This window comes from Rhinopithecus bieti, unplaced genomic scaffold (assembly GCF_001698545.2).
Source record: "Rhinopithecus bieti isolate Rb0 unplaced genomic scaffold, ASM169854v2 scaffold_62793, whole genome shotgun sequence".
Classification (NCBI taxonomy): domain Eukaryota; kingdom Metazoa; phylum Chordata; class Mammalia; order Primates; family Cercopithecidae; genus Rhinopithecus; species Rhinopithecus bieti.
Genome location: NW_016824412.1, coordinates 141983 through 167973, shown reverse-complemented (window position 1 = coordinate 167973; position 25991 = coordinate 141983). Strand labels below are relative to the sequence as shown.

General features: G+C 39.2%; 1 protein-coding gene across 9 annotated transcripts in view; it reads left to right on the top strand.

Annotated features, from left to right (window-relative positions):
- The window catches only part of NEK11 (NIMA related kinase 11), a 318233-nt gene extending 292467 nt beyond the window's left edge, over window positions 1-25766 (top strand). For all 9 annotated transcript variants that reach the window (XM_017862319.1, XM_017862325.1, XM_017862318.1 and 6 more), the window contains one exon: window positions 24865-25766. In XM_017862319.1, the coding sequence (XP_017717808.1) occupies window positions 24865-25054 (190 nt within the window). In that variant the 3' untranslated portion in view covers window positions 25055-25766. The remainder of the gene's footprint in view (window positions 1-24864) is intronic.
- The last annotated feature ends 225 nt before the right edge of the window (window positions 25767-25991 follow it).

Below are 25991 nucleotides of genomic sequence, written 5' to 3'. Positions count from 1 at the left end.
AAAACATTTTTTTATTTCATAAAAACAAGTCTCCAAGTAAAATAAACAACCCAGCCTCCACAAATAGTACTTTCTATTTTCTCAATATTTCTTAAGTCAAGAAATTCTAAACTAAAATATTCTAATTCGTCTGAACTATATGAAATTGCCCATATTTGACTTGCTTTTAACCTGTAAAAATGGCAATTCCATATAACTCAACATGAAACCTGTGATTTAATTCTTTTCGTTTCTTCCCCAGGATTGCCCATATGTTAGACCTTATCACAACTATTTTACACCAAATAATTTCTATAGTACCTTCCCCAGATACAAAGAAAATCAAAGAAAAATTAAATTCTTAACACAGCTTTATGCTTAGTTGTTTTCTAGTCAGATCATCAGTAAAATAAAATTAGAATGTAGTAGTACCCAAATTAAAGAGAAAATGGTTTCCTGCTTAGTTAAGCAAAGAGAATTCTAGCCAGTGCAGAATTAGAAGTCAGGAGTAAATGTGGACAAGGAGATCCAGCAAACTACCAAACAGATTCATAATCTCCATCTCATGCAAGGCTGGTGCTCTCCTCTTAAGACATAGAACAGTAGACTGATTAATACTAACAATGTGTTAAAAATCAAAATTATCAATGCAAATCTGTCCTCCAGAAATGGGGAAGAAGAGGGAGAGACATAGAGAGAAGGAAAGACAGCTGTAGCCTGAAATTGATGGTGACTCCTTCTACAGTACCTTTACCAGATTTAAGCTCATATTGTAAAAAAGGAAGCTTAGTATTTCAGTAGAGGATGCTGTGTGGGAAACAATGCCTCCCAGCTTAGAAAGCTGCCCTGATCCTATAAGAATGTCAGAATTCTATGTCAATCCTAGTTCATAAGGCAATCCCATTTACAATAGCCAGACAAAAAATAAAATACCTGGGAATATATCTAACAGAGGAGGTGAAATATCTCTACAAGGAGAACTACAAAACACTGCTAAGAAATCATAGATGACACAAACAAATACAAAAACATTCCATATTCATGAATTTGGAGAATCAATATTGTTAAAATGGCAATACTACCCAAAGCAATCTACAGATTCAATGCTATTCCTATCAAATGACCAACATAATTTTTTCACAGAATTAGGAAAAAACCTATTATAAAATTCACATGGAACTAAACAAGAGGCCAAATAGCCAAAGCAATCCTAAGCAAAAAGAACAAAGCCGGAAGCATCACATTACCCAGCTTCAAACTGTACTATAAGGCTACAGTAACCAGAACAGCATGATACTGGCACAAAAACAAACACATAGACCGATGGAACAGAATAGACAACCCAGAAATAAGCCTCATACCTACAGCCATCTATTCTTTGACAAAGTCTTCCAAAAATAAGCAGTGGGGAAAGGACTCCCTATTCAATAAATGGTGCTGGGATAGCTGGCTAGCCATATGCAGAAGAATAAAACAGGATCCCTACCTTTTACCATATATAAAAATTAACTAGGCCGGGCGCGGTGGCTCAAGCCCTGTAATCCCAGCATTTGGGGAGGCCGGAGGGGACGGGCGGTCACGAAGGTCAGGAGATTCCAGGACCCATCCTGCCCTAACACGGTTGAAACCCGTCTCTACTAAAAACTACGGGAAAAACTAACCGGGGCGAGGTGGGCGGGCGCTGTAGTCCCAGCTTACTCGGGAGCTGAGCCGGAGAGTGGGGGCATAAAACCCGGAGGCGGAGCTGCAGTGAGCTGAGATCCCGGCCATGGCCTCCAGCCTGGGCGACAGAGCGAAGACTCCCGGGTCTCAAAAAAAAAAAAAAAAAAATTAACTTAAAGATGGATTAAAGATTAAAGATTTAAATGTAAGACCTCAAACTGTAAGAATTCTAGAAGAAAACATAGAAAACACCATTCTGGACATCAGCCTTGGGAAATAATATATGAATAAGTTCTCAAAAGCAATTCCAACACAAGCAAGAATTGACAAGTGGAACCTAATTAAATGAAAAAGCTTCTGCACAGCAAAAGAAACTATCAACAGAGTAAACAAACAACCTACAGAATGGGAGAAAATATTTGCAAACTATGTAACAAAGGTCTAGTATCCAGAATCTTTAAGGAACTTAAATAATTAAACAAGCAAAAACCCAAATAATACCATTAAAAAATGGGCAAGACATGGACACCTCTGAAAAGAAGACATACAAGTGGCCAAGAAACATGAAAACATGCTCAACATCACTGAATATCAGAGAAATGGAAATCAAAACCACAATGAGGTACCATCTCACATCAGTCAGAATGGCTATTATCAAAAAGCCAAGAAACAACAGATTCCAGTGAGGCTGCAGAGAAAAGGGAGGGTTTATACACTGTTGGTAGGAATGTAAATTAGTTCAGCCACTGTGGAAAGCAGCTTGGAGATTTCTTAAAGAATTTAAAAAAGGAATACCATTTGACCTAGCAATCCCACTACTGGGTATATATCTAAAAGAAAACAAGGTTTTCAACCAAAAAGACACATGCACATGTATGTTCATCGCAGCACTATTCACAATAGCAAAGACATGGGATCAATCTAGGTGCCCATCAGTGGTGGACTGGATAAAGAAAATGAGGTACATCTACACCATGGAATATGCTGCAGCCATAAAAAAGAATGCAGTCATGTCCTTTGCATCAACATGGATGCAGCTGGAGACAATTATTCTAAGCAAATTATTGTAGGAACAGAAAACCAAATACCACATGTTGTCACTTATAGACACCGAAGACTACTAGAGGAGGGAGGGAGAGAAGGGGAAAGGGTTAAAAACTGTTGAGTACTATGCTTGCTATCTGGGTGAGGGGGTCATTCATATCCCAAACCTCAGCATCACACAATATACAATATACCCATGTAACAAACGTGCACATATATGCATCCGCTCGAATCTAAAAGTTGAAATTATATTTTTTGAAAAGCTAGTTCATAGTTGTAACTACTTTCTAGAGTCTTGCTAATTTAAGTGTAATCACTGCTCAACATCACTAATCATCTGAGAAATGCAAACCAGAGCTCGTATTTCTCAAACTCTAATGTGTATATGAAGAACTCGGGGTCTCGTGAAATGCAGATTGTGATTAGTAGGTCTGAGGAGGGGTGAGAGATTCTGCATGTCTAAGCAGCTCACATGTGATGTGATGCCATTGGTGGGATCACATTTCCTTGAGGCTTCAGTGGAGCATCCTTGTGGTGGCCTTGGCTCCTCTTTTCTAAATTGTCAGTCTGACCCTGTGGGTCACATACTGAGCACTGATGAAGAGGCCCCCGCTCTCCTTCAGTGTCCTTGCTCTCTCCTTGTTTGAATCTTTCCTTCTGTAAAATGGGATTAGCAAACCCATGTAGAGAGTCCACTGAATGGCAGAACCTTAGACTTTCCAGTCAGAGAAAACTTGGGAGATTATCTGATCTAACTTGTTCCCCTCTTCCCTGCATCACATCTTATGTCTGAAAGCCCATGCCTGAGATCCTACCCACTGAGTGTGCAGTTGTTATTCTCATCTCATTCCATCAGACCTAAGAAAGCTCTGCAGAATAAGGGCCTCTTGCAAATGTTTTCAAATACATGGAAGTAGCTAGGACAAACAAACAAACCATTGTTCAAAAATCACTCAGCAAACCCCACCTTAATGAGTAATTTTCTCTTTTGGCTTCAGAAAGCAATTAAAAAACTCAGCATTTCTAGGTGAAAAGCTTTAGCAGTTCCCTTCGTTCTTTTCTCCCCACAGCAGGTGCTAAAGCACAGCTCAGTCTTGATTCATCCCTTCTGTCAAGAGCAGGTGTCAGCCTCAATTATTGTTTTGCAAATTCATTTCAGTCCTTTAATGCAATTTCTGGAAAAGGAGGTATTGATTCCCCAACCTCAGCTGTTTTTCCTGAAGCCTATACCACATTGGCCTTCCTGGTCTCTTTCTATATCCTCTCTGTCTCCTTCCCCTGTCTTCCTCTCTTTCTGGAATGCATGTCACATTTCTGGCTGGTGTTCTATAATAAACCCATTTGTAGTTTCCAAAGGAGAGGCATAATAAAGGTATTGTATGAATATGTTTGAATTAGAAATTCATGAAAATCATCAATTTTTAGTTATGGTGAAACACTTAACTAGGGTAGAATATGATACAAATCAAACGTAACTATGCCTCTGGAGGCACTGTGAAAAAGGGAGTGTTCTAGTTTCATGAATTTGCTCGCTTTTGTTCTGTGTATATTGCTGTAGCACCATTTTTAAAGTCCTCTTCTTAATGAGTGTCTCTAGCCAGTAAATTTCACACCTTATGTGTGTGAAGACAATTTATTTTGCAAACCAAGGCATTTTGAGAGTAGATTGGGCAGCCACTGGTAATTGTGCTCCTGTGTCAGGCAGGCACTGGGACTGTCTCAGTAAAGGGATACACATGGCCATCCTAATTACAGGCAGTTTCGGATGAAGGACTCAGTGACAGTTTAGTATTGGGAGGTGAATCTGTTGAAGAAAAAAGCATGAAACATAATTAAACAGGCAAGAAAGGCTTTATTCAAGACTATTGCAGCAGGGGAGAGATTAATCTTGACTCTGGATGCAGCAGGGACAGCTGGGGATTTATGGCCAATGGGCATAGCGAAGGGGTCAGTGGATGGGAAATTACTAAGAGGATTTGGTTATGTATCAAGGGTTTGGGAATTCTTGCTGATCTGGGCTCTGCAGGCCAGGACCAGGCCTAGTCCAGAAGAGGCCTCAGAGGAACAAGATTAAGCTTTGGTCAAGGAAAGAGTCCTTGTTGAAACTCACCAAATGAAATGCAGATTTTAAAATTCACTCTTAACTAAGGAAACTGAATAGTTTCCCAGTCATGGGAACTCATCCTTGCTCTGAGAAATTCTTCCAACTTTATGCTCTATTTTCTCCTTTGTGATTTTTTAAAATTTGTCCTTTGTAAATCTAGTTATTCTAGTTATGCTTGGTAAAGAAATCTATTTTATCTTCTGATCTTTGCTTCTACTTCAGTAAAGCTGAGGTGAAATTGACTCTTCAAAAATGAAAAAAGAAATGTGGCTTGAATTGATAAAGGAAGCACAATTGTAATTCATTCAGGAGGGACTTCATCAAGTGGGCTATGTTTCATAGCACATTGTTTAGTGAGCCTTGGAGAACAGAAGGGAAAGCAAGGGGTTTATGTGTAAGGTTTGTACACATGACCATCACAGTGGAGGCTCAATGAAGATATCTGCTGCCCCCAGTAGCCCTGTGCTCACTACTGGGCAACTCCTTCCCCCTCTGAGCATTGGTTTTCTTGTCCATAAAATGAAGGTGTTCCATTAGGTGAGCTCCTTGGTACCTTACAGGGATTTTTTTTTAATTCTATAATTCTGATTTTTTTTTTATAATTCTGATTTTTAAAATTACTCTGTCCCTCTCTGGATTGTGCTCCATTGTTATAAAATATCCTCTTGAGGCCATTCTAAAGGATTGAATATGAGCAATGGTAAATCAATCTGAAAATAATGACTTAATGTAGAACTTGTGTCTGAAAAGCTCAATATATTTTGTGGTTTATGATACAACACATCCAAGGAGATGTATGCAAGAATATTCCAGCAGATTTATTAATAAAAGCATGTGTGTTGGGGGAGGGGGATCAGGAGAGGAATAGAAACAACCTGAAATATACTTCAGCAGGAGAATGAATACAGAAATAATGATGGCATGACTCACAGTGAAAGCCAATCAGCCAAAGAATCAAAGGACATAAATATCAACAGTTTTGAGCAAAAACAAGAAAAAACTTATACTATTTACTTAAAGTGTAAAGACACACAAAACATACTACTACTCATTTCTAAGGGATACATACTTGTATATATATAGTAAAAGTATTTTTTTAATTCTTGGTGGTGATAAACACCAGGCTCAGAATAGAGGTTCCCTCTGCGGGTGGGAAGGGAGTATGATTTGGGAGGGGAATTCATGGAGCTTCAGCTGTATTTGCTAATGTTTTATTTCTTAAACTGGGAGTTAGATATATGGGTATTCACTGTATTATACTTCGTACCTTTTCATATGTCTTAAAATATAACAACCTTATGATAAAGTTGGGATAATCATAAAAAGAGATTGCATACATTTGTTTGTAAATTAGAAACACTCAGTCACCATAATTTAGTGGTAGCAAAGCTAATGTGAATTTAAAATCTTCTTACTACCTGTCCTGCAATTACAATGTACAAACATCAAAAACAAAACAAACAAAACTTCCAGTGTACACACTGGTGAAAGAACCACTAGTCAGATACCAGTCTCAAGTTGTTACTACTTATATGAGTAATTGCTATTGTTATTTATTTAAAATTTATACTGTGTGAGAAAAGTTTATGAAAACATATAGGTAGTTAGCTAAAAAGTTGTGATTGGATGCCAGATTGATAAATGAGCAGCTTACTCTGCAAATAAGTACAAACTCAGCTATGAGCTTTCAGGTGGTCCAGACAAGAAGAGAAACCTGCCTACTGGTTTCTTAGTAGACAACCTTATGATAAAGTTGGAATTGTCATGAAAACACATTGCACATATTTGTTTGTAGATTAGAAACAGAAGCTCTAATCTACAACTCTCGGTAGGAGAACTGGATTTTTCTTGGCTCTAAAATTCGGTGAAGAATTAATCACGAGAATCCTTATGTAATGGGTACTGAGACATTCTGAGTGGTACTTCTGTTAATTTGCTTTTGGCTACAGCTTCTTGCTATTCATCCATTTCACACAGCACCCAGAGTGATCGTGCTGTAACAGAACTCAAATCATTTCAACCCTCCAGAGGCTTCCCATTGCACCCATGGCAAAGTCAAGACCCCTTACCTGACCTCCAGGCTCCCTGCTCCTGCCTGACCATCATCTCACGTCATCTCTTACCATTCTTCTCCTCTTAATTAGGCTCCACCCACCCTAGTTGGTGACTCTTCCTTAGAGCTTATGAGAGCTGGGCATGTCCTCTTCTCTCACTTAGGAATGCCCTTCTCCCAAGTCTTGGCTCATCTTTATCATTCAAGTTTCCATTCAAATGTCATTCTCAGCCCCACCTCTCAAAGAGGCTTTTCTTTTCTTTTCTTTTCTTTTCTTTTTTTTTTTTTTTTGAGACGGAGTCTCACTCTGTCACCCAGGCTGGAGTGCAGTGGCATGATCTTGGCTCACTGCAAGCTCCTCCTCCCAGGTTCACGCCATTCTCCTGCCTCAGCCTCCCGAGTAACTGGGACTACAGGCCCCGCCACCACACCCGGCTAATTTTTTTTTTTTTTTTTGTATTTTAGTACAGACGGGGTTTCACCATGTTAGCCAGGATGGTCTTGATCTCCTGACCTCGTGATCCACCCACCTCAGCCTCCCAAAGTGCTAGGATTACAGGTGTGAACCACCGCACCCATCCTCAAAGAGGCTTTTCTTAATGAGCAAAAGTAGCCTCACAACCACCACCTATATTATCCCTAAACCCAAGACAAGAGGGGTGCTCTGGGCCCTGTGCTGTAGAGGGGTACCCTCCAGCCACATCCCTTCCCGTGAAGCAAGAAGTCCATGGAACCAAGGGGACTTGCACACCCAGAGCTTGCATCTCCTCTACTAGGTCATGCCCTGTGCTGTGGCTTGAATGTGCCCCCTTCAAAATTCATGTAGAAACTTAATCTTCATTGAGGTAGTATTAAGAGATGTGATTTTGGGAAAGTGATTAAGTCATGAGGGCAGAGCCATAAGGAATGGATTAATACCTTTACAAAAGAGGCCTCAGAGAGATAATTGCCCCCTTTTGCCCATCTAAGCTTTCTTCCCCTCCAGAGGACACAGCAAAAAAGTGCCATCTTGGAAGCAGAGGGAGCAGCTTCCACTGGACAGCAAACCTCCTAGCACCTTGACCTTGGACCTTGGACTTCCCAGCCTCCAGAACTCTGAGAAATAAATTTCTCATATTTATAAATTACCTAGTCTGTAGTATTTTGTTTAAGCAGCACAAGCAAACTAAGATGCCCTGCTTACCTGGGATTCCACAAGTCTCTGCCCAAATGGCCCCAAGCCCATTTCTAGAGTCTGTGAGCCTCTGCTTTGGTTCCTTTTGTCTGTATTGTCAGTTTGCAGACCCCTAAGCCCAAGGGTCGTCACACAGTGGCTGTTTGCAGAAGGTATGGATAAATATTAGACAATAGGGGCTACAGTATCATATGTGTACAAGAACTTCCTCTCAATGGGAGTTGGAGCCAGGCTGAGAAGATACGGGCACAGGCCAGGAGGCAGGGATCAGGGACCCAAGGGCTGGCTTGAACAGCCCTTCCACATCCCAGTGCAGAACTCTGAGGAGTCTGAGAATCCTGAGTGCAAACTTGTTCTTCCAGGTGTTGGAAAAGTTGATTTGTCAAGCTAAGAGGGTAGATCATATTTTATTAAACAGTTTGTTAGCTTGATTCACACTCTTTAATTATTTATACATATGTGGGTCTCCATTTATACTCTTGCCGCCTCTTACAAATGTTAGCAGCAGGCCTGGCTTCCTCTGCATTTGAGTCAGTCCAGAAGATGGTGGTTCAAATTCCAGAGCCTGGGGTTAAAAAAAAAAAAAAAAAAAAAAAAGTGGGGTCTGTGCCAAATCCATTAGAAATATCTTTTCTGACACCCACCTTCTTGGGGATTCCAGACTTTCTTCTCAACAGTCCTGTTCTCTACTGTCTATCTTATTTCCCTGTTTTTATTTTGTAGCACTGAAAAAAATCTAAAATTACCTTGTTTATTTGTTTACTATGAGTTCTGTGAGGTCAGAGGCTTGTGGCTACATCTGCCCCACGTGACACATACTAAGTGCTCATTTAAAATGTGCTTATAGCCAGACATGGTGCCTCATGCCTGTAATTCTAGTGCTTTGGGGGGCCAACATGAGAAGATTGCTTGAGGCTAGGAGTTTGAGACCAGCCTGGGAAACATAGCAAGACACGCTTGTCACTACAAATTTTTTTTAAATGAGCTGAGTTGTGGTGGTGCATTCCTGTAGTCCCAGCTATTCTACTGGCTGAGGTGGGAGGATCACTTAAGCCTGGGAGGTCGAGGTTGAAGCTATGATCGTACCACTGCACTCCAGCCAGGGTGACAGAGCAAGACTCTATCTCTAAAAATAATATAAATAAATAAATAGATCATTGCTGAATGTGTCATGACAGGAATATTGTTTTAAAAAATTTGCCGAATGAATGACTTAGGTGCTATTTTGTGCCAGGACTGTGCAGGGTACAAAGATAACTCAGAAAGGTCCTCTGCCTTCATGGTCTCCAAGCCTAGTGGAGGAGCAATCTTGAAAACCAGTCTTCTCCTTTTAATTTTACACTTCTGGCATCATTAATGAATCTGGAAACAAAAATACGTATGTAGCCATTATTGTAGCACTTCTGGGCAGACAAACAATTTCCAAGGTAAATAAGCTCCAGAGAAAGGGAAACAGACTTTCTGTTAGTTTCTCTAAAGGGTTAGGGATAAGAGAGCTTTTAAACTTGATGACCCATCAGAAAGGTGGAAAGTGTTTTTTCTCCCTCTCCCTGAACATACATTGCTTGTTTTTCTAGGAGTGGGGTAACATGTTAAACGTTTTCTGCTGTTAAGCTAAAATACTGCTTAGAACAGGAGGCTAAAATCTCCTTAGCTGCTGCTGTCTGCCTTATTTAACTTACATGGCAGACGGTGGCATCTGTTGAACAACACTGTGTTGGCTGCTTAACTCCTCCAAGGAGCTGAGGGCCTCTGGAGTCATTCTTCTCAGAGGGCTCCGTGGGCAGCAGGGCAGCTGGGGCTTCCAGCAGCTCTGGGCAGACTTCAGTTTCACTCCAGATGGCCTGGGTGTGCAAAGTGTGAAAGAAGGCAGGCAGAAACACGGTCCCTTCTGCATAGAATTCCTTTTTAAAAATTAGGGCTTGTTTCTAGTCACCCAGAAATGTAAGAGGTCATCTTTTATCTAAAGATGATTGTGCAGGCCCCATAAAGCCAATTCATTTGCAATAATGATGAATATGTCATAAGAAATACTGAAAACTACTTGTTCGGAGTTTTATCTTGCTAAAAACCATAAAAGGATTTAGAGGGTTTTCTTTTTTTTTGTTTTTTTTTTTTTGAGACGGACTCTCGGCCGCTTGCCCGCCCAGGCTTGGAATGCATTGCCAGATCCTTCAGCTCATCTGCAGCTCCGCTCACCGGTTCCCCGCCCATTCTCCTGCCGTCAAGCCTCCCAAGTAGGCGTGGACCTACAGGCGACCCGTCGCCTCAGTCACCCGCCTAGTTTTTTGTATTTTCTAAAGCTAGACGAGCGGGGTTTCCACTGTGTCCGCCAGGATGGTTCCGAGTCCTCCTGACCTTGTCGATCTGCCCTCTCGGCCTCCCCAAAGTGCTGGGATTACAGGCTTGAGCCACCGCGCCCGGCGATTTTAGAGTTTATAAAATTAGGCTATAATTTTACTATTAAATTCTATTTACTATTAAATTCCTAGCTATTCTTAGAATACTAGGGATACATACATTTTTTAATAAAATTGTATGACATCACCATATTCCTTCCTATTTGACTTTCAAGACATCTACTTATTCATCCAACAAATATTTATTAACTACTTACTATGCACCAAGCACTGTTGTAGGCAGTGGGATCAGTCAAAAAATATTTTTCGTGTTCTCATGGACCTTATATTCTAAAGGGTGATTAATAAATCATAAAATATTAGGGAAAAGCAGATCATGGTGGAAAGTAGCAAGTACTAAGAAAATACAAAAGCAGAGCTGGTGAATATGTAGTACAGAATACTGGTAAAGATTACAGTTTAAAAAGGGTGGTCAGAATATGTTCTCTGAGAAGATGACATGAGGGAAAAGATTTGAAGATGATGAGGAGAGAAACATGGATATGCAGAGAAAGAGCATTCTAGTCAGAGGGAACATCAAGTGCAAATGTCCCGGAGCAGGATGTGCCTAATGTGTTCAAAGAAGAGCAAGAAGCCAGTGCAGCTGGAATGGAGTAAGTGAGGGGAGGAAGGTAGGCAATCTGGAGAGATGTGATTGGATATTATACACCACTGGAAAGACCTTCACTCTGTCTGAGAAGAAAAGTCCAATAGAGTTTTGAGCAGAGAAGTGAAAGTAGGGCTTACCATGGCTGCTGAGTTGACAACAGACTGTAGAGTAGTGAGGATGGAAACAGGACACTAATCGAGAGGCTACTGAAATAATCAGGTGGGAGACAGAGTAGTAGTGGAAATGGTGAGAAGTGTTGGGATCCTAGTTACATCTTACAAGTGGAGCTGATTTGGCTTACTAATTGATCTGATTATGAAAGAAACTGGACTACTGGAATGTGAGAGAAAGAGAGGAATCAAAGATAACTCAGAGGTTTTTGATCTTAGCAGGAACTGACATAAACAGAAATGGGGAAGACTGAATGGTATTAAGATATTTTAGAGAGAAGAGCAGGAATTTGGGCACAATAATTCTAAGATTATTAGACATCCTACTAGACATCCACACAGAAGTATCAAGTAGGTAGTTGAATACATGAGTCTGGAGTTTAGGAGAGAAGTGACAAGTGCATATTTGAGAACCAACAGTTTAAGGGAGGATTTAAACTCATGAAACTAGATGACCCACCTTGGGAGAGAATGTGGATAGAGGACAGAAGAAGTCTAGGGATCAGGGAGATATGGAGGAACAAGCATAGTCAAATCAGAGAAGATCATTTTGGGGAAAATATTGGAGGACCTTGTTAAGTTTCTCAAAGTCTTCTTCCAATTTCCTAAAATTTAAATCATCCTATTTGAAGAGTCTGTCATCATTGTTACTGATTTTTCAGTTTTTTGGTAATTGACCTAATGCTCAGATCCTTTCTTATCAATGACAGCACAAGATTCCAACATGATTTTCATCACGTAGTTCATTTTGCGTTGCTGTAACAGAACACCACAGTCTGAGTAATTTATAAAGAAAAGAAATTTGTTTCTCACAGTTCTGGAGGCTGGGAAGTCAAATATCAAGGTGCCAGCATCTGGTAAGGGCCATCTTGTTACATCATCCCATGGCAGAAAGCAGAAGAGCAAGAGAGAGGGGAAAAGAGAGAAGGAAGAGGGGGAAAAAATCATCCTTTTATCAGGAACCCACTCCTACAATAACTAAGCCACTCCCATAGTAACAGCATTAATCATTCATAAGGCAGAGCCCTCAAGACCAAATTACTTCTTAAAGATCCCACCTCTTAACACTGCTGCAATGGGGATTAAGTTTCCAACCCGTGAACCTTGGGGGACACATTCACGCACCATGTGAAATCCTGCATCTGCAAGTTTTGTAATGCCATTTTAATGAAGTCAGTTTACTTTGCATTTGCTCTTTGTGTTTACCTTGTCACAGCTCACCAGTAACAGAACTCTTAGTGTGATGGACCGAGATAGAAACTAGCATTCAGCAAAGAGGCAGTTTTCAGGGTGGACTAATTTTATATACAACCATTTATCAGTAAATATGTTTAAGTTCTGATGCCCTAAACATCCTTGTAAATCTGGGGACTTGAGTAGTGAATATTAGATGATAATGACTTTCCGTGTATCCATTAAACCATTAGCAATGTCTCCAGTTTGTTGAGAATTAATAGATATTAAAAATCAGCTTAGAGATTGTTCCAGAAGTTAATGTCTTCATTTATAAAGGAAGATAGTGACTGGCCTGGAGAGTTGAGTGACTAGACCACACAGCTAGCTAGCAGCAAAGCCTGAATGAGAATCAATCTGAACCCCGCATGTAGTGCCATTTAGTGGTTAAGATACTTAACATCTGTGCCTCAGTTTCTTCAACTGTAAAACAGGAGTTATATTGCATACCTCATATGATTGTGTAAATAAAACATTAAAAACAGATAATCAAGTGCTTGGCATAAATTTTTTTTCTTTCTTTCTTTCTTTTTTGAGATGAAGTCTTGCTCTGTCACCCAGGCTGGAGTGCAGTGGTGCAATCTCAGCTCACTGAAGCCTCCACCTCCTGGGTTCAAGCAATTCTCCTGCCTCAGCCTCCTGAGTAGCTGGGACCAGAGGCACATGCCACCATGCCCGGCTTATTTTTGTATTTTTAGTAGAGACGAGGTTTCACCATATTGGCCAGGATGGTCTTGATCTCCTGACCTCGTGATCTGCCCGCCTCAGCCTCCCAAAGTGTTGGGATTACAAGCGTGAGCCACTGCACCCGGCTGTTTTTTTTTTTTTTCAAATACCAAGTCTGGCAAGGATATGGAGCAACTAGAACTGTCATACACTGCTGGTGGGAATGCAAAATGGAAACAGTTGAGTGGTTTATTCACACTTGATCTTCGCCAAAAGGCTGAGAAGCAATAAGCAGTTTCTTATAAAATTAAATATACACTTACCATACAATCCAGAAATTCCACTCCTAGGTATTTATCCAAGTCAAGTGAAAATATACATCCACACAAAAACCTACATATGAATACATATAGCAACTTTATTCACAATCTTCAAAAACTGGGAACAGCCCAAATATTGGCCAGATATGAATGGATAAACCAACTGCAGCACATCCATACAGTGAAACACTCATCAGCAATAAAAGAACAAATTATAATACACATAACAGTTTAGATGAATCTCAAAGATGCTGTGTTAAGTGAAAGTCACCAGTTCTTAAAAAGCTACATTCTGAATGATTCCTTTCATATGACATTCTGGAAAAAGCAAAACTGAAGGAATAGAAACAGGTCAGTCACCACCAAGGGGTGGAGGGAGGATTTGGTTACAAAAGGATGTGAGGGAATTTTGGAGTGTGATGAAATTGCTCTGTATCTCAGTTGAGGTGTGAGTTAGATGACTGAATGAGTTTGTCAAAACTCCTAGAGCTGTACACTCAAAATAAGAAATTTTGTTATATATAATTTTTTTATCAATTTAAAAAATATATAAAAAATAAAAGAGGGAATTCCACAAAGATGAAATAAAAACAAAAGGTTCCTGGTACTTAACATACTCTTAAAAAAACACATTTTCTTCTATATTCCCCTCTCCCTGAGCAACAACTACTCATGATTGAAAGCTCTTAATTTGCTTACTCAGATATTATTTTTAAAAAGAGTGAAATTCGTGACTCACAATGTCTATTTTCTTCTGGCCTTTGAGTCATTTTTTACTTCATTTTGTCAACAAATAATTATTGATCACCTATAAGCAAAGAATGTCTTCCTGAGCTCTCACTTATAATTGAATCTGAACATTTAGAGCTGAAAGAATCCTTAGAAATCATTTAGTCTACATTGCAGATGAAGTAACTGAGGCTCTGAAAAGTGAAAGTCCCTCACCCAGAAAGTTGGCGGCAGAATCCCATCCAGCACTTAGAGTGTCTGACGAGGCTTCAGTCTTTTCACTGTGCTCAGCTTTGCAGCCCCTGACCCTTATCCTAGGAAGCTAACAGCTGCTTTGAGAAGTGATTTCTTCAGCTGTATGAATGTACCCTTCACTGGTGGGATTTATAAAGTGTGATGGTGAGGGTACAGGGAAATATTTGGGACAAAGCATTGTATTCTGAGCTTCTGGAAACTCACTTCACAAGCTGCTTCCCTTCCCTAGGAGGAGTCCTGTTTTTTACAGTACAACAGGAACAGATTGCATGGAAGAATCACTAGTAGGCACCTGGAAGTGGCAAGATCATTCTCCTGTTACTATCAGGGCTTTGTTCTTTCCCAAGAGAAGTGAGAACCTTCTTGAACTGGCGTAGGTGGAGCTCTCTAATAATGCCTCAAGATAATGAAAGACCCTACTCCTGAAGACATCCTTTAGGCTAATACATAAAAGGATGGATGACCAGAGGGTAAGAGCTGGTAAATCCCAAAGGTATGATGAGCAGTGCAAATTGAGGGACATTCTAGCATCCAGATCATTGAAGGAAACTAAAGAGACATGACAAGTAAATGAAACTCATGATTATTTTGAATGCTTTGTTATAAGGCTGTGTTATTGGACAACTGGGGGAAATCTGAATGTTTCCATATACAAGATAAGAGAGTCAGATCTGTCAATGTCAATTTGATTGGTGATTTTGGTGGCAGTTTTGTGGTTATGTAGAAGTGTTTTTATTCGTAGAAAATATACACGAAGTATGAGTTGGGGACATTGGGGTAGCAACTTGTTCTCAAAAAACTCAGGGACAAAAGAGTTCTTTATACTATTCCTATAACGTTTCTGTTAGTATTGGATTGATTCAAAATTAAAATAATATTTAAAATGTGAGTACATTTTACATATTATCCTTATAAAATTAAGCAGCTATGGCTCTGTTCTTTAGAACCCTTATGAGATAGAGATAGATAATTAGAGGGTACACAGCATAGTCTATAATTGATGGGCAAATAAGTAGATGTGATAAAATGTATTTTTTTTATAAATGAAAGGTAAGCACAGGAAGAAGTCAGTAAAGGAATTTGGAGGATGACAGACTGAGTTTGGAGGAAATGGGCAGGGGAGAGAGGAAGAGCATTCTTGGTGTTTAATAGTTTTTCATCAGCAGGGGAGTCAGCCAAACACATATTTGGGATGTGACCCCAAACAGTTCAAATTTTAGAACATTAGGGAACCTTCCTTCAGGATTCCTGACTCCTGTGTCCAGGGAACATTATCCAGCCAATGAGCACTGTCCTGAGAGTCCTGAAACCTGGACTCTAGTCCCCTATTTGTCCCCAACTGCCAATTCAATCTTGGGCAAAACAACCTGTAAATGAAATATTTGGACTAAAATGATGCTTGACGATCCCTAAAAAACTTAAAAGGCTTTTGATTCTTGAACAAAATGATAAAATTTAGAAAGGAAATACAGCATAGAAATAGAAAAAAATGAAAATATAAGTTCTTCTTATTTGAGAAACCCAACTAAATAAAGGAATAGTTCCTGCCACCCCACATCCCTCTCTTTAAAAAAGGGAACATAGGAACTGTTTTAATTTGAACAGCACAGAGAACACTGCCCTCCCTTCTCACATCTTAGATAACAGCAAGAGTCCTCTTAAATAGAAATTTCTATTTATGAATCCTAAAAATTCAAATGCATCATTGCAGAACTATTATGGTGTGTTTTCCAAATATCAGAATAAGTTTACATGGCAATATTCCAAGACTGGAACACCTATAGCTTTTCTGTCAGCCTGAGTTTGTTTATGGCATGACTGGTTTTGGTTTTGACCCATAATTTATTTAGAATGTATTATTTTAAAATTTACTCACATGTATAAATGTTTAATCTTTATTTTTACTACAGATTTCTAACCATTTTATTGTGGTCAGACACTAGATTCTATGTGAAACCAATTATTCAGCATTCATTAATATTCAGCATTCATTGAAGCTTAAATTGTCTAGCACATGGTCAGTTTTCGTAAATGTTACATGAGAGCCTGGGAAGAATGTCTTGCTCTATGTGTATCTATTAAGTTCAGCCTATTAAGTATGTTATTCAGATATTTTCTATCATGACTAATATTTTGAATGCTTCACTTATCAATAACTGAGCAAGGTATATTAAAATCCAGCATTGTAAGAATATATCTGACAGGTTTTTTATAGTGCTTTATGTATTTTGATTGTTTTATTAGATGCATGCTCGTTTAGAATTTTTTCTTCTTTGTGAATTGAATTATTATGTAGTGACTTTATCTCTAATAATGCTTTTTTAATGTATTTTTATCATATTAATATGGCTACCCTAGATATCTTTTGGTTATTATTTGCCTGGTAGCTTTGTGAAAAATTATTTTACTTTTAATCTTTGAATGCTCTCATGTTGTAGGTGTATTTCTTGTAACAACGCCTAGCTGGATTTTGTTTTTCAGTCAGTGAGTCTAGTCCATCTGCATTTACTATGATTATGAATGATGGTGGGTATTTAAGTCACAATTAAAATAATCTTTTTAGAAATGGTTTTTAACAGTATATTAAACCAACGTTTGCACTCAGGATCATGCCTAGGGTGAGCTGAACAAGAGGGAAGTGCTATTGACAGAAAGAGGCCTTCAAGGCACATGCTCCATCTGGGCAGGCTGCAGGCTATGGAAGCGTCTACCGGTTCACCTGCCTGTTTCTGGAGAGAAAGCTGTTCTGTCTTTGCCCACCTGATTCAGAGACAGCCATTTGAAACACTACACATGGAGAATTGTAAACCTCTTTCTGTAAAATGTATCCTTAATGAAGATTCCCGATGCTTGTTAGCACCAAATGGTTGTTGAAATGACAATATTAAAGGTAAAGTACATTGTACCATTCCATTCCTGCAGTGACTCATACATATGTGATGTGCAGAGATTTCTTATATTCCATAAAATCATTTTCAGGGTTTCCTTAAACTATGCCTGTGTTCTCTTAAGGCTTTCTGGTAAACCAGGTTTTCATGATTATTTCTAAGAAATTACATGTTTTTCACTCCCACTGTGTCACTAGTCTCCTGGTGTCTTTTTTTTTCAAATTCATCCAGAGAAGTTAAAAAAACTAAAATAGTGTCTTAACCAAGATAGAGCTACAAAATTGTTTGAGGCTTCCATTTTAACAGAAATAGGATTGCTGTGCAATTCACCACTGAGGAAGCAACAATAACGTGCATGATAGTAAAATAATAGCTATCACGATAAGGGGTGTGTGTGTATATATGTATGCGTGTATGTGTGTATATGAAATCCCCACTTAAATATAAGAAACCCAAGGCACAGAAAATTTTTAAGTATTTTACTCCATTCCAATGCTATAACAAAATACTTCAGACTGGCCAATTTATAAACAACAGGAATTTTATGGTAAATGACTTTTACCTCAATTTTTAAAAAAGAATTTAAAAATTTATGTATACAAAGAAGTGACCAGGGGAATTGGCCATATGAAAGTCATTGATACCATAGCAAGAGTAGTTTCAGGGAAAAAGAGAGGACCAAGAGTCAAGAGGAGTGGATTGACAAAGAGTGTGCAGTAAAAAAGCAACAAATAAAACTCTTTCAGGAAGTTTTGTTGGGAATAGAGATCAAAGTGATGGGTTGAGAAGGGGATGAGCCTTGGGGGATGTGGAGGTTAAAGGAGGTTTTATTGTTTAGGAAAAGATAGAGCAGGTCATGTGTGTACCCTGATAGGAATGATCCAGTAGAGGTAGAAAGTGATTGTGAGGTAAAGAGAGAAGATGACTGCAGGAGGGAATGTCACTGTAATGGTGACAGAGGCCAGGATTCAGAGCACTCAGGTAGAGTTTTGTCTTTGATAAGAGCAGGGAGGATCCCTTAATTAGGCACAGAAGAGGAGGTCAAGTATATAGTTACTGATCCAAATAAGTGGGCAGTTTGAGTACTGGGAAAATGGAATGTTTATATGATTGTTTTGGTTTTCCATTTGAGAAAATAGGTAAGGTCATTGGCTGAGAACCAGGGTGACAGTCCAACCTTACATTCTCCTTCCACACTGCCCCGGCAGAGTATCTCTGTGAGGGCTTCACCTCTGCAGGAGACTTCTGTCTGAACACTAGGCTTTTGCATACATCCTCTGAAACCTAGGCAGATGCTTCCAAGCCACTTTCACTCTTGCATTCTGTGCACCTGCAGGCTTAACACTATGTAGAAGCTGCCATAGCTTATGGCTTGCACCATCTGGAGCTCTGGCCTGAGCTGGGCCTTTTTGAACCAAGGCTAAAACCAGAGCAGCTGGGATGTGAGGAGCAGTGTCCTAAGGCTGTGCAGGGCAGTGGGTCCCTTAGCCTGGCTCCTGAACCCATTCTTCCCTCCTAGGCCTCTGGGCCTGTCATGAGAGGGGCTGCCATGAAAATCACTGAAATGCTTTTAAAGCCTCTTCCTCATTGTCTGGATATTTACACTTGACCCACATTTAGGTATGCAAATATCTCTAGCAAGTGGTTGCTCCATAGCCTGCTTGAATTTCTCTCCCCCCAAAAAAGCTTTTTCTTTCTTTGTCACATCTAGGCTGCAAATTTTTCAAACTTTTATGCTCTTCTTCCCTTTTAAATATAAATTCCAAATTTCATCGTTTCTTTGCTCCAATATCTGAACATATGTTGTTAGAAGCAGCCAGGCCACATCTTGAAGGCTTTGCTGCTTAGACATTTCTTCTGACAGACCCTCAATCATCACTTTGAAGTTCAAACTTCCACAGATCCCTAGGGCGTGGACAGAATGCAGCTAAGCTCTTGGCTAAGGCATAACACCTGTGACCTTTGCTCCAGTTCCCAATAAGTTCCTCATTTCCATCTGACACCTTGTCAGCCTGGACTTCACTGTTCATATCACTATCAGCACTATAAAACCTTATAAAGTGTTCTGGTCACAACCATTTAACCAGTCTCCAGGAAGTTCTAAACTTTTCCTCATCTTCCTGTCTTCTTCTGAGCTATCTGAATTCTTCCAATTTCTGCCCATTACCCAGGTTCCAAAGCTGCTTCCACATTTTCAGGAATCTTTATAGCAATACCCCTCTCCTTGGTATCAATTTTCTGTATTAGGCTATTGTTGCATTGCTATAAAGAAATATCTGAGACTGGGTCATTTATAAAGAAAGAGGTTTAATTGGCTCATGGTTTTCCAGCCTGTACAAGCATAGCACCAGTATCTGCTTGGCTTCTGGGAAGACCTCAGGGAGCTTTTACTCATGGCAGAAGGGGAAGTGGGAGCAGGCATGTAACATAGCAGTAGCAAGACAGACAGAGTGGGGAGGGGAGAGGTGCCACACTTTAGAATAACCAGATCTTGTGAGAATTCATTCCTTATCACAAGGACAGCACCAAGCCATGAGGGAACAGCTCTCCAGACCCAAACACCTCCCACCAGGCCCCACGTCCAACACAGGGGATTACAATTCAACATGAGATTTGTGCAGGGACAGATATCCAAACTATATCAGTCCCTTATAATCCTTTTTTATTTCTGATTCATCTGTTGTAATGTCTCCACTTTTATTTCTGTTTTGATTTATTATTTGTGTATTTTCTTTTTTTTTCATAGTTAGTCTAGCTAGAGCTTTCTCAATCGTGTTTTGTTTTTCAAATGACCAACTCTTGGTTTGATTAATTTTTTCTATGTTTTTTATTCCCTATTTGATTTATTTTATTCTGATCTTTTGCAAAATAAATTAATGGTACTATATAAAACTAAAAAGATTCTACACAGCAAAAGAAATAATTAACAAAGGAAAAGACAACCTACAGACTGGGAAAAAATATTTGCAAACCACGTATCTAATAAGTGGTTAATATCCAAAATTTATAAAAACTCTTACACCTTAACTGCAAAAAACCAAATAACTCAGTTTTTAAAATGGGCAGAGGCAGTGACTCAAGCCTGTAATTGCAGCACTTTGCTAGGCCAAGACGGGCAGATCACGAGGTCAGGAGATTGAGACCATCCTGGCTAACACGGTGAAACCTTGTCTCTACTAAAAAATCCAAAAAACTAGCTGGGCAAGGTGGCGGGCGCCTGTAGTCCCAGCTACTTGGGAGGCTGAGGCAGGAGAATGGTGTGAACCTGGGAGGCGGAGTTTGCAGTGAGCTGAGATCCAGCCACTGCACTCCAGCCTGGGTGACAGAGCGAGACTCCGTCTCAAAAAAAAAAAAAAAAAAAAAAAAAAAAAAATGGGCAGAGGACCTGAACAGATACCTCTCCAAAGATGACATTAAAATGGCCAAAAGATATATGAAAAGGTGCTAAATGTCACTAATCATCAGAAAAATGCAAATTAAAACCCATGAAATATCACCTCACACTCCTAAGAATATCTGTTATCAAAAAGAAGAAATAAGAAATGTTGGTGTGGAGAAAAGAGAACCCTAATATATACAGCTGGGGGACAGTAGACTGGTACAGGCACTATGGAAAACAATATAAAGGTTCCTAAAGAAATTAAAAATATAACTACCAATGACCCAGCAAATCCCTCTTCCCAAAGGAGAAGAAAATACCACTTCATCAAGATATCTCCCATGTTCATTGCAACATTGTTCACAATAGCCAAGATATGGAAACAACCTAAATATCTATCAATGGAGAAGTGGATAAAGAAAGGGTGGCATAGATATACAATGGAATATTATTCAGCCTTATAAAAGGAGATCCTGTCATTTGCCACAACATGGAAAGACCTGGAGGACATTATGCTAAGTGAAAAACAGCCAGACACAGGAAGAAAAATATTGCATGACCTAACTTACATATGGAATATTAAAAAAAAAAAAGAGTTCAAATACACAGAGATAGAGAATGAAACAATGGTTACCTCAGGCAGGGTTGGTAGGGGAGAGGAAATGAGGGAATGTAGGTCAAAGGATACAAAACAGAAGATAGGTAGGATGGGCAAGTCTAGAGATCTCATGTGCAATATAAGGACTAAAATTAATAAAATTGTATTGGGAATTTTTGTTAAATAAGTAGATTTTAGCTGTTCTTGTCATTAAAAAGTAACTGTGAGGTCATAGATATATTAATCTGCTTCACTATAGTAACCGTTTTATTATGTATGTGTATCCCCAAATATCATGTTGTAAACCTCAAATATACACAATAAAATTTAAAATCAAAATAAAGTATTTTTTAAAAGAATAAAGGCAAACATTTGAGATAGTCATTTGGGGAGGAAAATAAACATACTGGAGAAATACGGTAAGATCGTTGGGTAGTGCTGAGAGCCATTCTGAATCAAGATTATCATCTTAAATGAGAGACTTGGTACATTTGGATGCTTTTCTCCATAAATATTCTCTTGTTTGGGTACAGCCATGGAGTAGGTATATGACTGAGTTTAACCATTAGGTCTTTGCCAGACAAAGGGAAAAGGAGTGGAAAAAGTCAAAGGTATTTGCAAGATAATGATTGTGATGATGGGCCATGAAATATAACTGTGAGGAGGTGGGGAGTGAGTATATGAGGTTAAAAAGGGAGTGAGTAATTATTATCATGGGGGTAGAGTCGAAGGAATGAAGAGCACCATGAAGTGGAAGATTGGCTGGTAAGTATGGTGGGAGGGCATAGAGGGGGTGGTTAGAGAGTAGGAGGCATGAAATCAGTTTCAGAGGTCATGTAGTCATTGGCACTGATGAAGTCAATTGATATGATCATGTGAATGGGCAACTCAGGTAGGGTAAAAGAAATGATGGCTGAATGTTAGGCAGTTCAAAACCAGAGACAGCAAGAATACAGAAGTCAAGAATGATGACAAGATACAAGGTGGAAGAAAGAGAGTGGGCTGGTCACTGAAGTAATCAATGTATGAAGGGAATGACCAGGGTTTGGTAGATGTCAGCAAAAGAAACACCTGATTTTGGGGGGTAACTGAGGTGACTAGGGATGTCAGGCATGCTGGAATCAGTCCTGATAATCTCATGACAGAAGGTGGGAAACCTATTGTGGAGCCTAGGGCTGCTGGTTTCTCCAGCATCTGGTGTTTTAAGATCAGCATTTGAGTCCAAACTCCACTACACTAACTGTGGAGCTTGCGAAAGACTACTAAAAACCTACTTATTCTCATCTGTAAAATGAAGACAAATGTTTAATGAATTGCCTAGTTCACAAGGAGCATTTGATATAATGAATGCAAAAGCACTTTGCAAGCTCTAAAGGGCTATAGAAATGTTAGTTAAAATTAAAAATTTATGTCCTGCATTGTCATTACTAGCCTTTAAACCACAGCTAGAAGAATTACTTATTCATCTCTTTATATGCCACAATACGTAACACATATCCTATGATTTAGAGATTACAAGGTTGAATAACACTGAACAATAAAAGCTTATAAAATGAGTGAGTCTATGACTAATGTCTCCAATGTTATTATCAACATTACCATCATTACTGTTAAGCATTAATGCTTCAAAAATTGTGAAAAAAGCCTGGGCGCGGTGGCTCACGCTTGTAATCTCAGCACTTTGGGAGGCCAAGGTGGGCGGATCACCTGAGGTCAGGAGTTAGAGACCAGCCTGGCCAACATGGTGAAATTCCGTCTCTACCAAAAATACAAAAAATAGCCAGGCATGGTGGCAGGTGCCTGTAATCCCAGCTACTCAGGAGGCTGAGGCAGAAGAATCATTTGAACCCGGGAGGTGGAGTTTGCAGTGAGCTGAGATCACGCCATTGCACTCCAGCCTGGGGGACCAGATCGAGACTTCATCTCAAAATAAATAAATAAAATAAAAAAAATTTTTTAAATTGTGAAAAAATACACATCCTGGTTTTCTTTTACCAAATCCATTGAAATGAAGAAAAGAAATATTTCTTCAAGTTAAAGTCACACAAATATTTATACACTTTGACCTAATAATCTCATTCCCATAACATTTTTATCATTTAATCAAGCACAATATATATTTACTCTTTTCTCTGTTCTTCAGAGAAAAGTGCAGAAACCCTAAGTACGCACATACATTTTTAGAGCGAACACACACATGTAATAGCCCAACTCCTAAAAATGTGATGTCATAAAATATTCCTCTAAAATGAAAAAGCCTAATGTCTAAAGATGAGATATTCATACTATGTTATAGTGAAAAGAAGCGAAAAAAGCTCATTGTTTGGTGAAGGGATAATGGAGTAAATATTAGCACATAAATTCAGTGGAACAATATGGGGCCATTAAAAACAACAACTGTGAAGAACCGCAAAGCTAAATCCACCAACTTGAATGCCCTTGAGTTAAGCAGGTAGAAGAACTATGAGAAGCAGCCTGTTATAAGGTGATAAAACATAGGGGAGGTAGGTCAAAGATGGTCAGAAAATGCAGAGTACAGAGCTCTTGCAGGCCCCACATAAAGACATTCACATTAAAACATTTAAAAATAATAAAGGAAGATAAAACATGGTATTGACAAAACATGTTGTGGGCCAAATTTTGCCCATAGGTCTTTAGTTTGTGACCCTTTCTGGAGATAGAGGAAAATAGTCAATGGTGAAATAAACATACTAGATATGGCAATGTGATTATAACGTAAAGATTATGTTGACATAAGGACAAACACTGGAAGTGTGGAAAAAATGAATGTTGGCCTTGTTGGAAACTTAGCCAAATAACTTTGCCCCTTTTAAGCCTCAGTTTCTTCATCTGTAAAATAGGGATTTAAAAAATTGCCTCCTTCGTAAAGCTGTTGTAAGGGTTAAGTGTGATTGTAAGGGCAAAGTGAGTAGAAAAGGGCCTGGCAAGTGGTAAATAAAACTGTTCTCCCCCTCATTTTCCTCCTCCTCCTCCTCATTGTTGTTTCGTTATTATTAACTATTTCAGGATTTTATATCCCACAATCCTGTTTCCCTTTGTTCGACTAACTCCAGCCACAATAGCTTTCCTGTTATTTTTCCAATATATTTTAGCCTTAGGTCCCAAATTCTCTAGCCCCTAGTATTTGTCTTACTTCCTGAGAGCTTTTGCTTAAATGATACTTCCTCAGAAGAATTTTCCTGCCTGCCTCACCCTGCTTTTTCTTCATTGCACTTAGAACCATCTGTTATCTTATGTGTATATGTGTATATATACATACGTTTATATAAACACATATGTGTGTATATCTGTGTATTATATATATACACACACACAAGGGCAGGACTTTGCCTGACTTGTTTACTGCTATATTCCCAGTTCCTTGAAGGGTACCTGGCACATAATAGACATTGAGGCATTATTTGTTGAATATTGTTAAATGTTTAAAAAAGGGCACAATTTAGACATTGTGCCCTTTCCCCCCCATTTTTTCTAAATCCCAGAATGACAATGTTTGTAAAATCAATGATTTAAAAGCACATTTTCCTGCAGGTGATCTTAATACGTAACTCTTCATAATCTTTTGTAACATTTTTGGCAGATCAGCCGTGCAGAAGCTGGGGACAGAAGTATTTGAAGAGGTCTATAATTACCTCAAGAGAGCAAGGCATCAGAATGCTAGCGAAGCAGAGATCCGGGAGTGTTTGGAAAAAGTGGTGCCTCGAGCCAGTGACTGTTTTGAAGTGGACCAGCTCCTGTACTTTGAAGAGCAGTTGCTGATGGGAAAATAACCTACTCTCCAGAACCATCTCTAGGCAACAGTCAAAAAGAAGCAGGAGTTCAAGTGGACAAATGTATGTGAAAATTCATTTAACATATAAGCTGAACTCTATTGTGGGGAATGGATACAAAAGCGGAGCTCCCATATTGACTTTCAATTCCTCGTCAGAAGTACCGGCTTCTTTAGAGAGCGGTAAGCATGGCTGCCTGTGCTTGGAGTCATAAGTGTTATTTGGACTATACCCTGAGATAAGCTTGTAGATCAAGTTTGGCTCTCTTGTAAAGCATTTCTCTCATGTGCACCCTCTGGGCTTCCAGCAGAATTGAGTCACCCTGACAATGACCGGGGAGAAGCCATGTGCTCTTCATCATTTTCAGCTGGTGGACAGAGCTCAGTGCCTGACTGCCTAGGGTCTCGTGGACTGTGGGCAGCCAGCCAGTGAAGGTCACTGGACCCTAACCTACAACATGCTGAGCTGCAGCCCAGAAGCCAGACATACCTGTCTTAGCTGACCTGTTTTTGGTCCACTTTTGCCCTTCCATGACTAACAAGGAAGAAATGTATGTATTTCATACACACACAAGGACCTGGATTAAAAATCCAAAAAGTGATTCTCTTCTATGATTTATTTCAAACTCATTCATAGATAATTCAAGATTTGTATTCAAAATAAACATAACTCATCCATAGATAATTCAAGATTTGTATTCAAAATAAACAGTTTTCACAGTTACAAAATAAATTACCTATTTTATCTTTTCCTTATGTAAAACTTTATTGAATGCAACATATCCATCCTTTGATAATTATTACTTAGAGCCAGTAATATTTGGTTAATTTGGTGCCTGTTGGGTACCAGTACTGTGCTTAGTAGTTTAAGGGCCTTCATTGGATCTTTTCACTAACTCGAGAGAGATAGAGTGAAAGAGAGAGAAAGAGAGACAGAG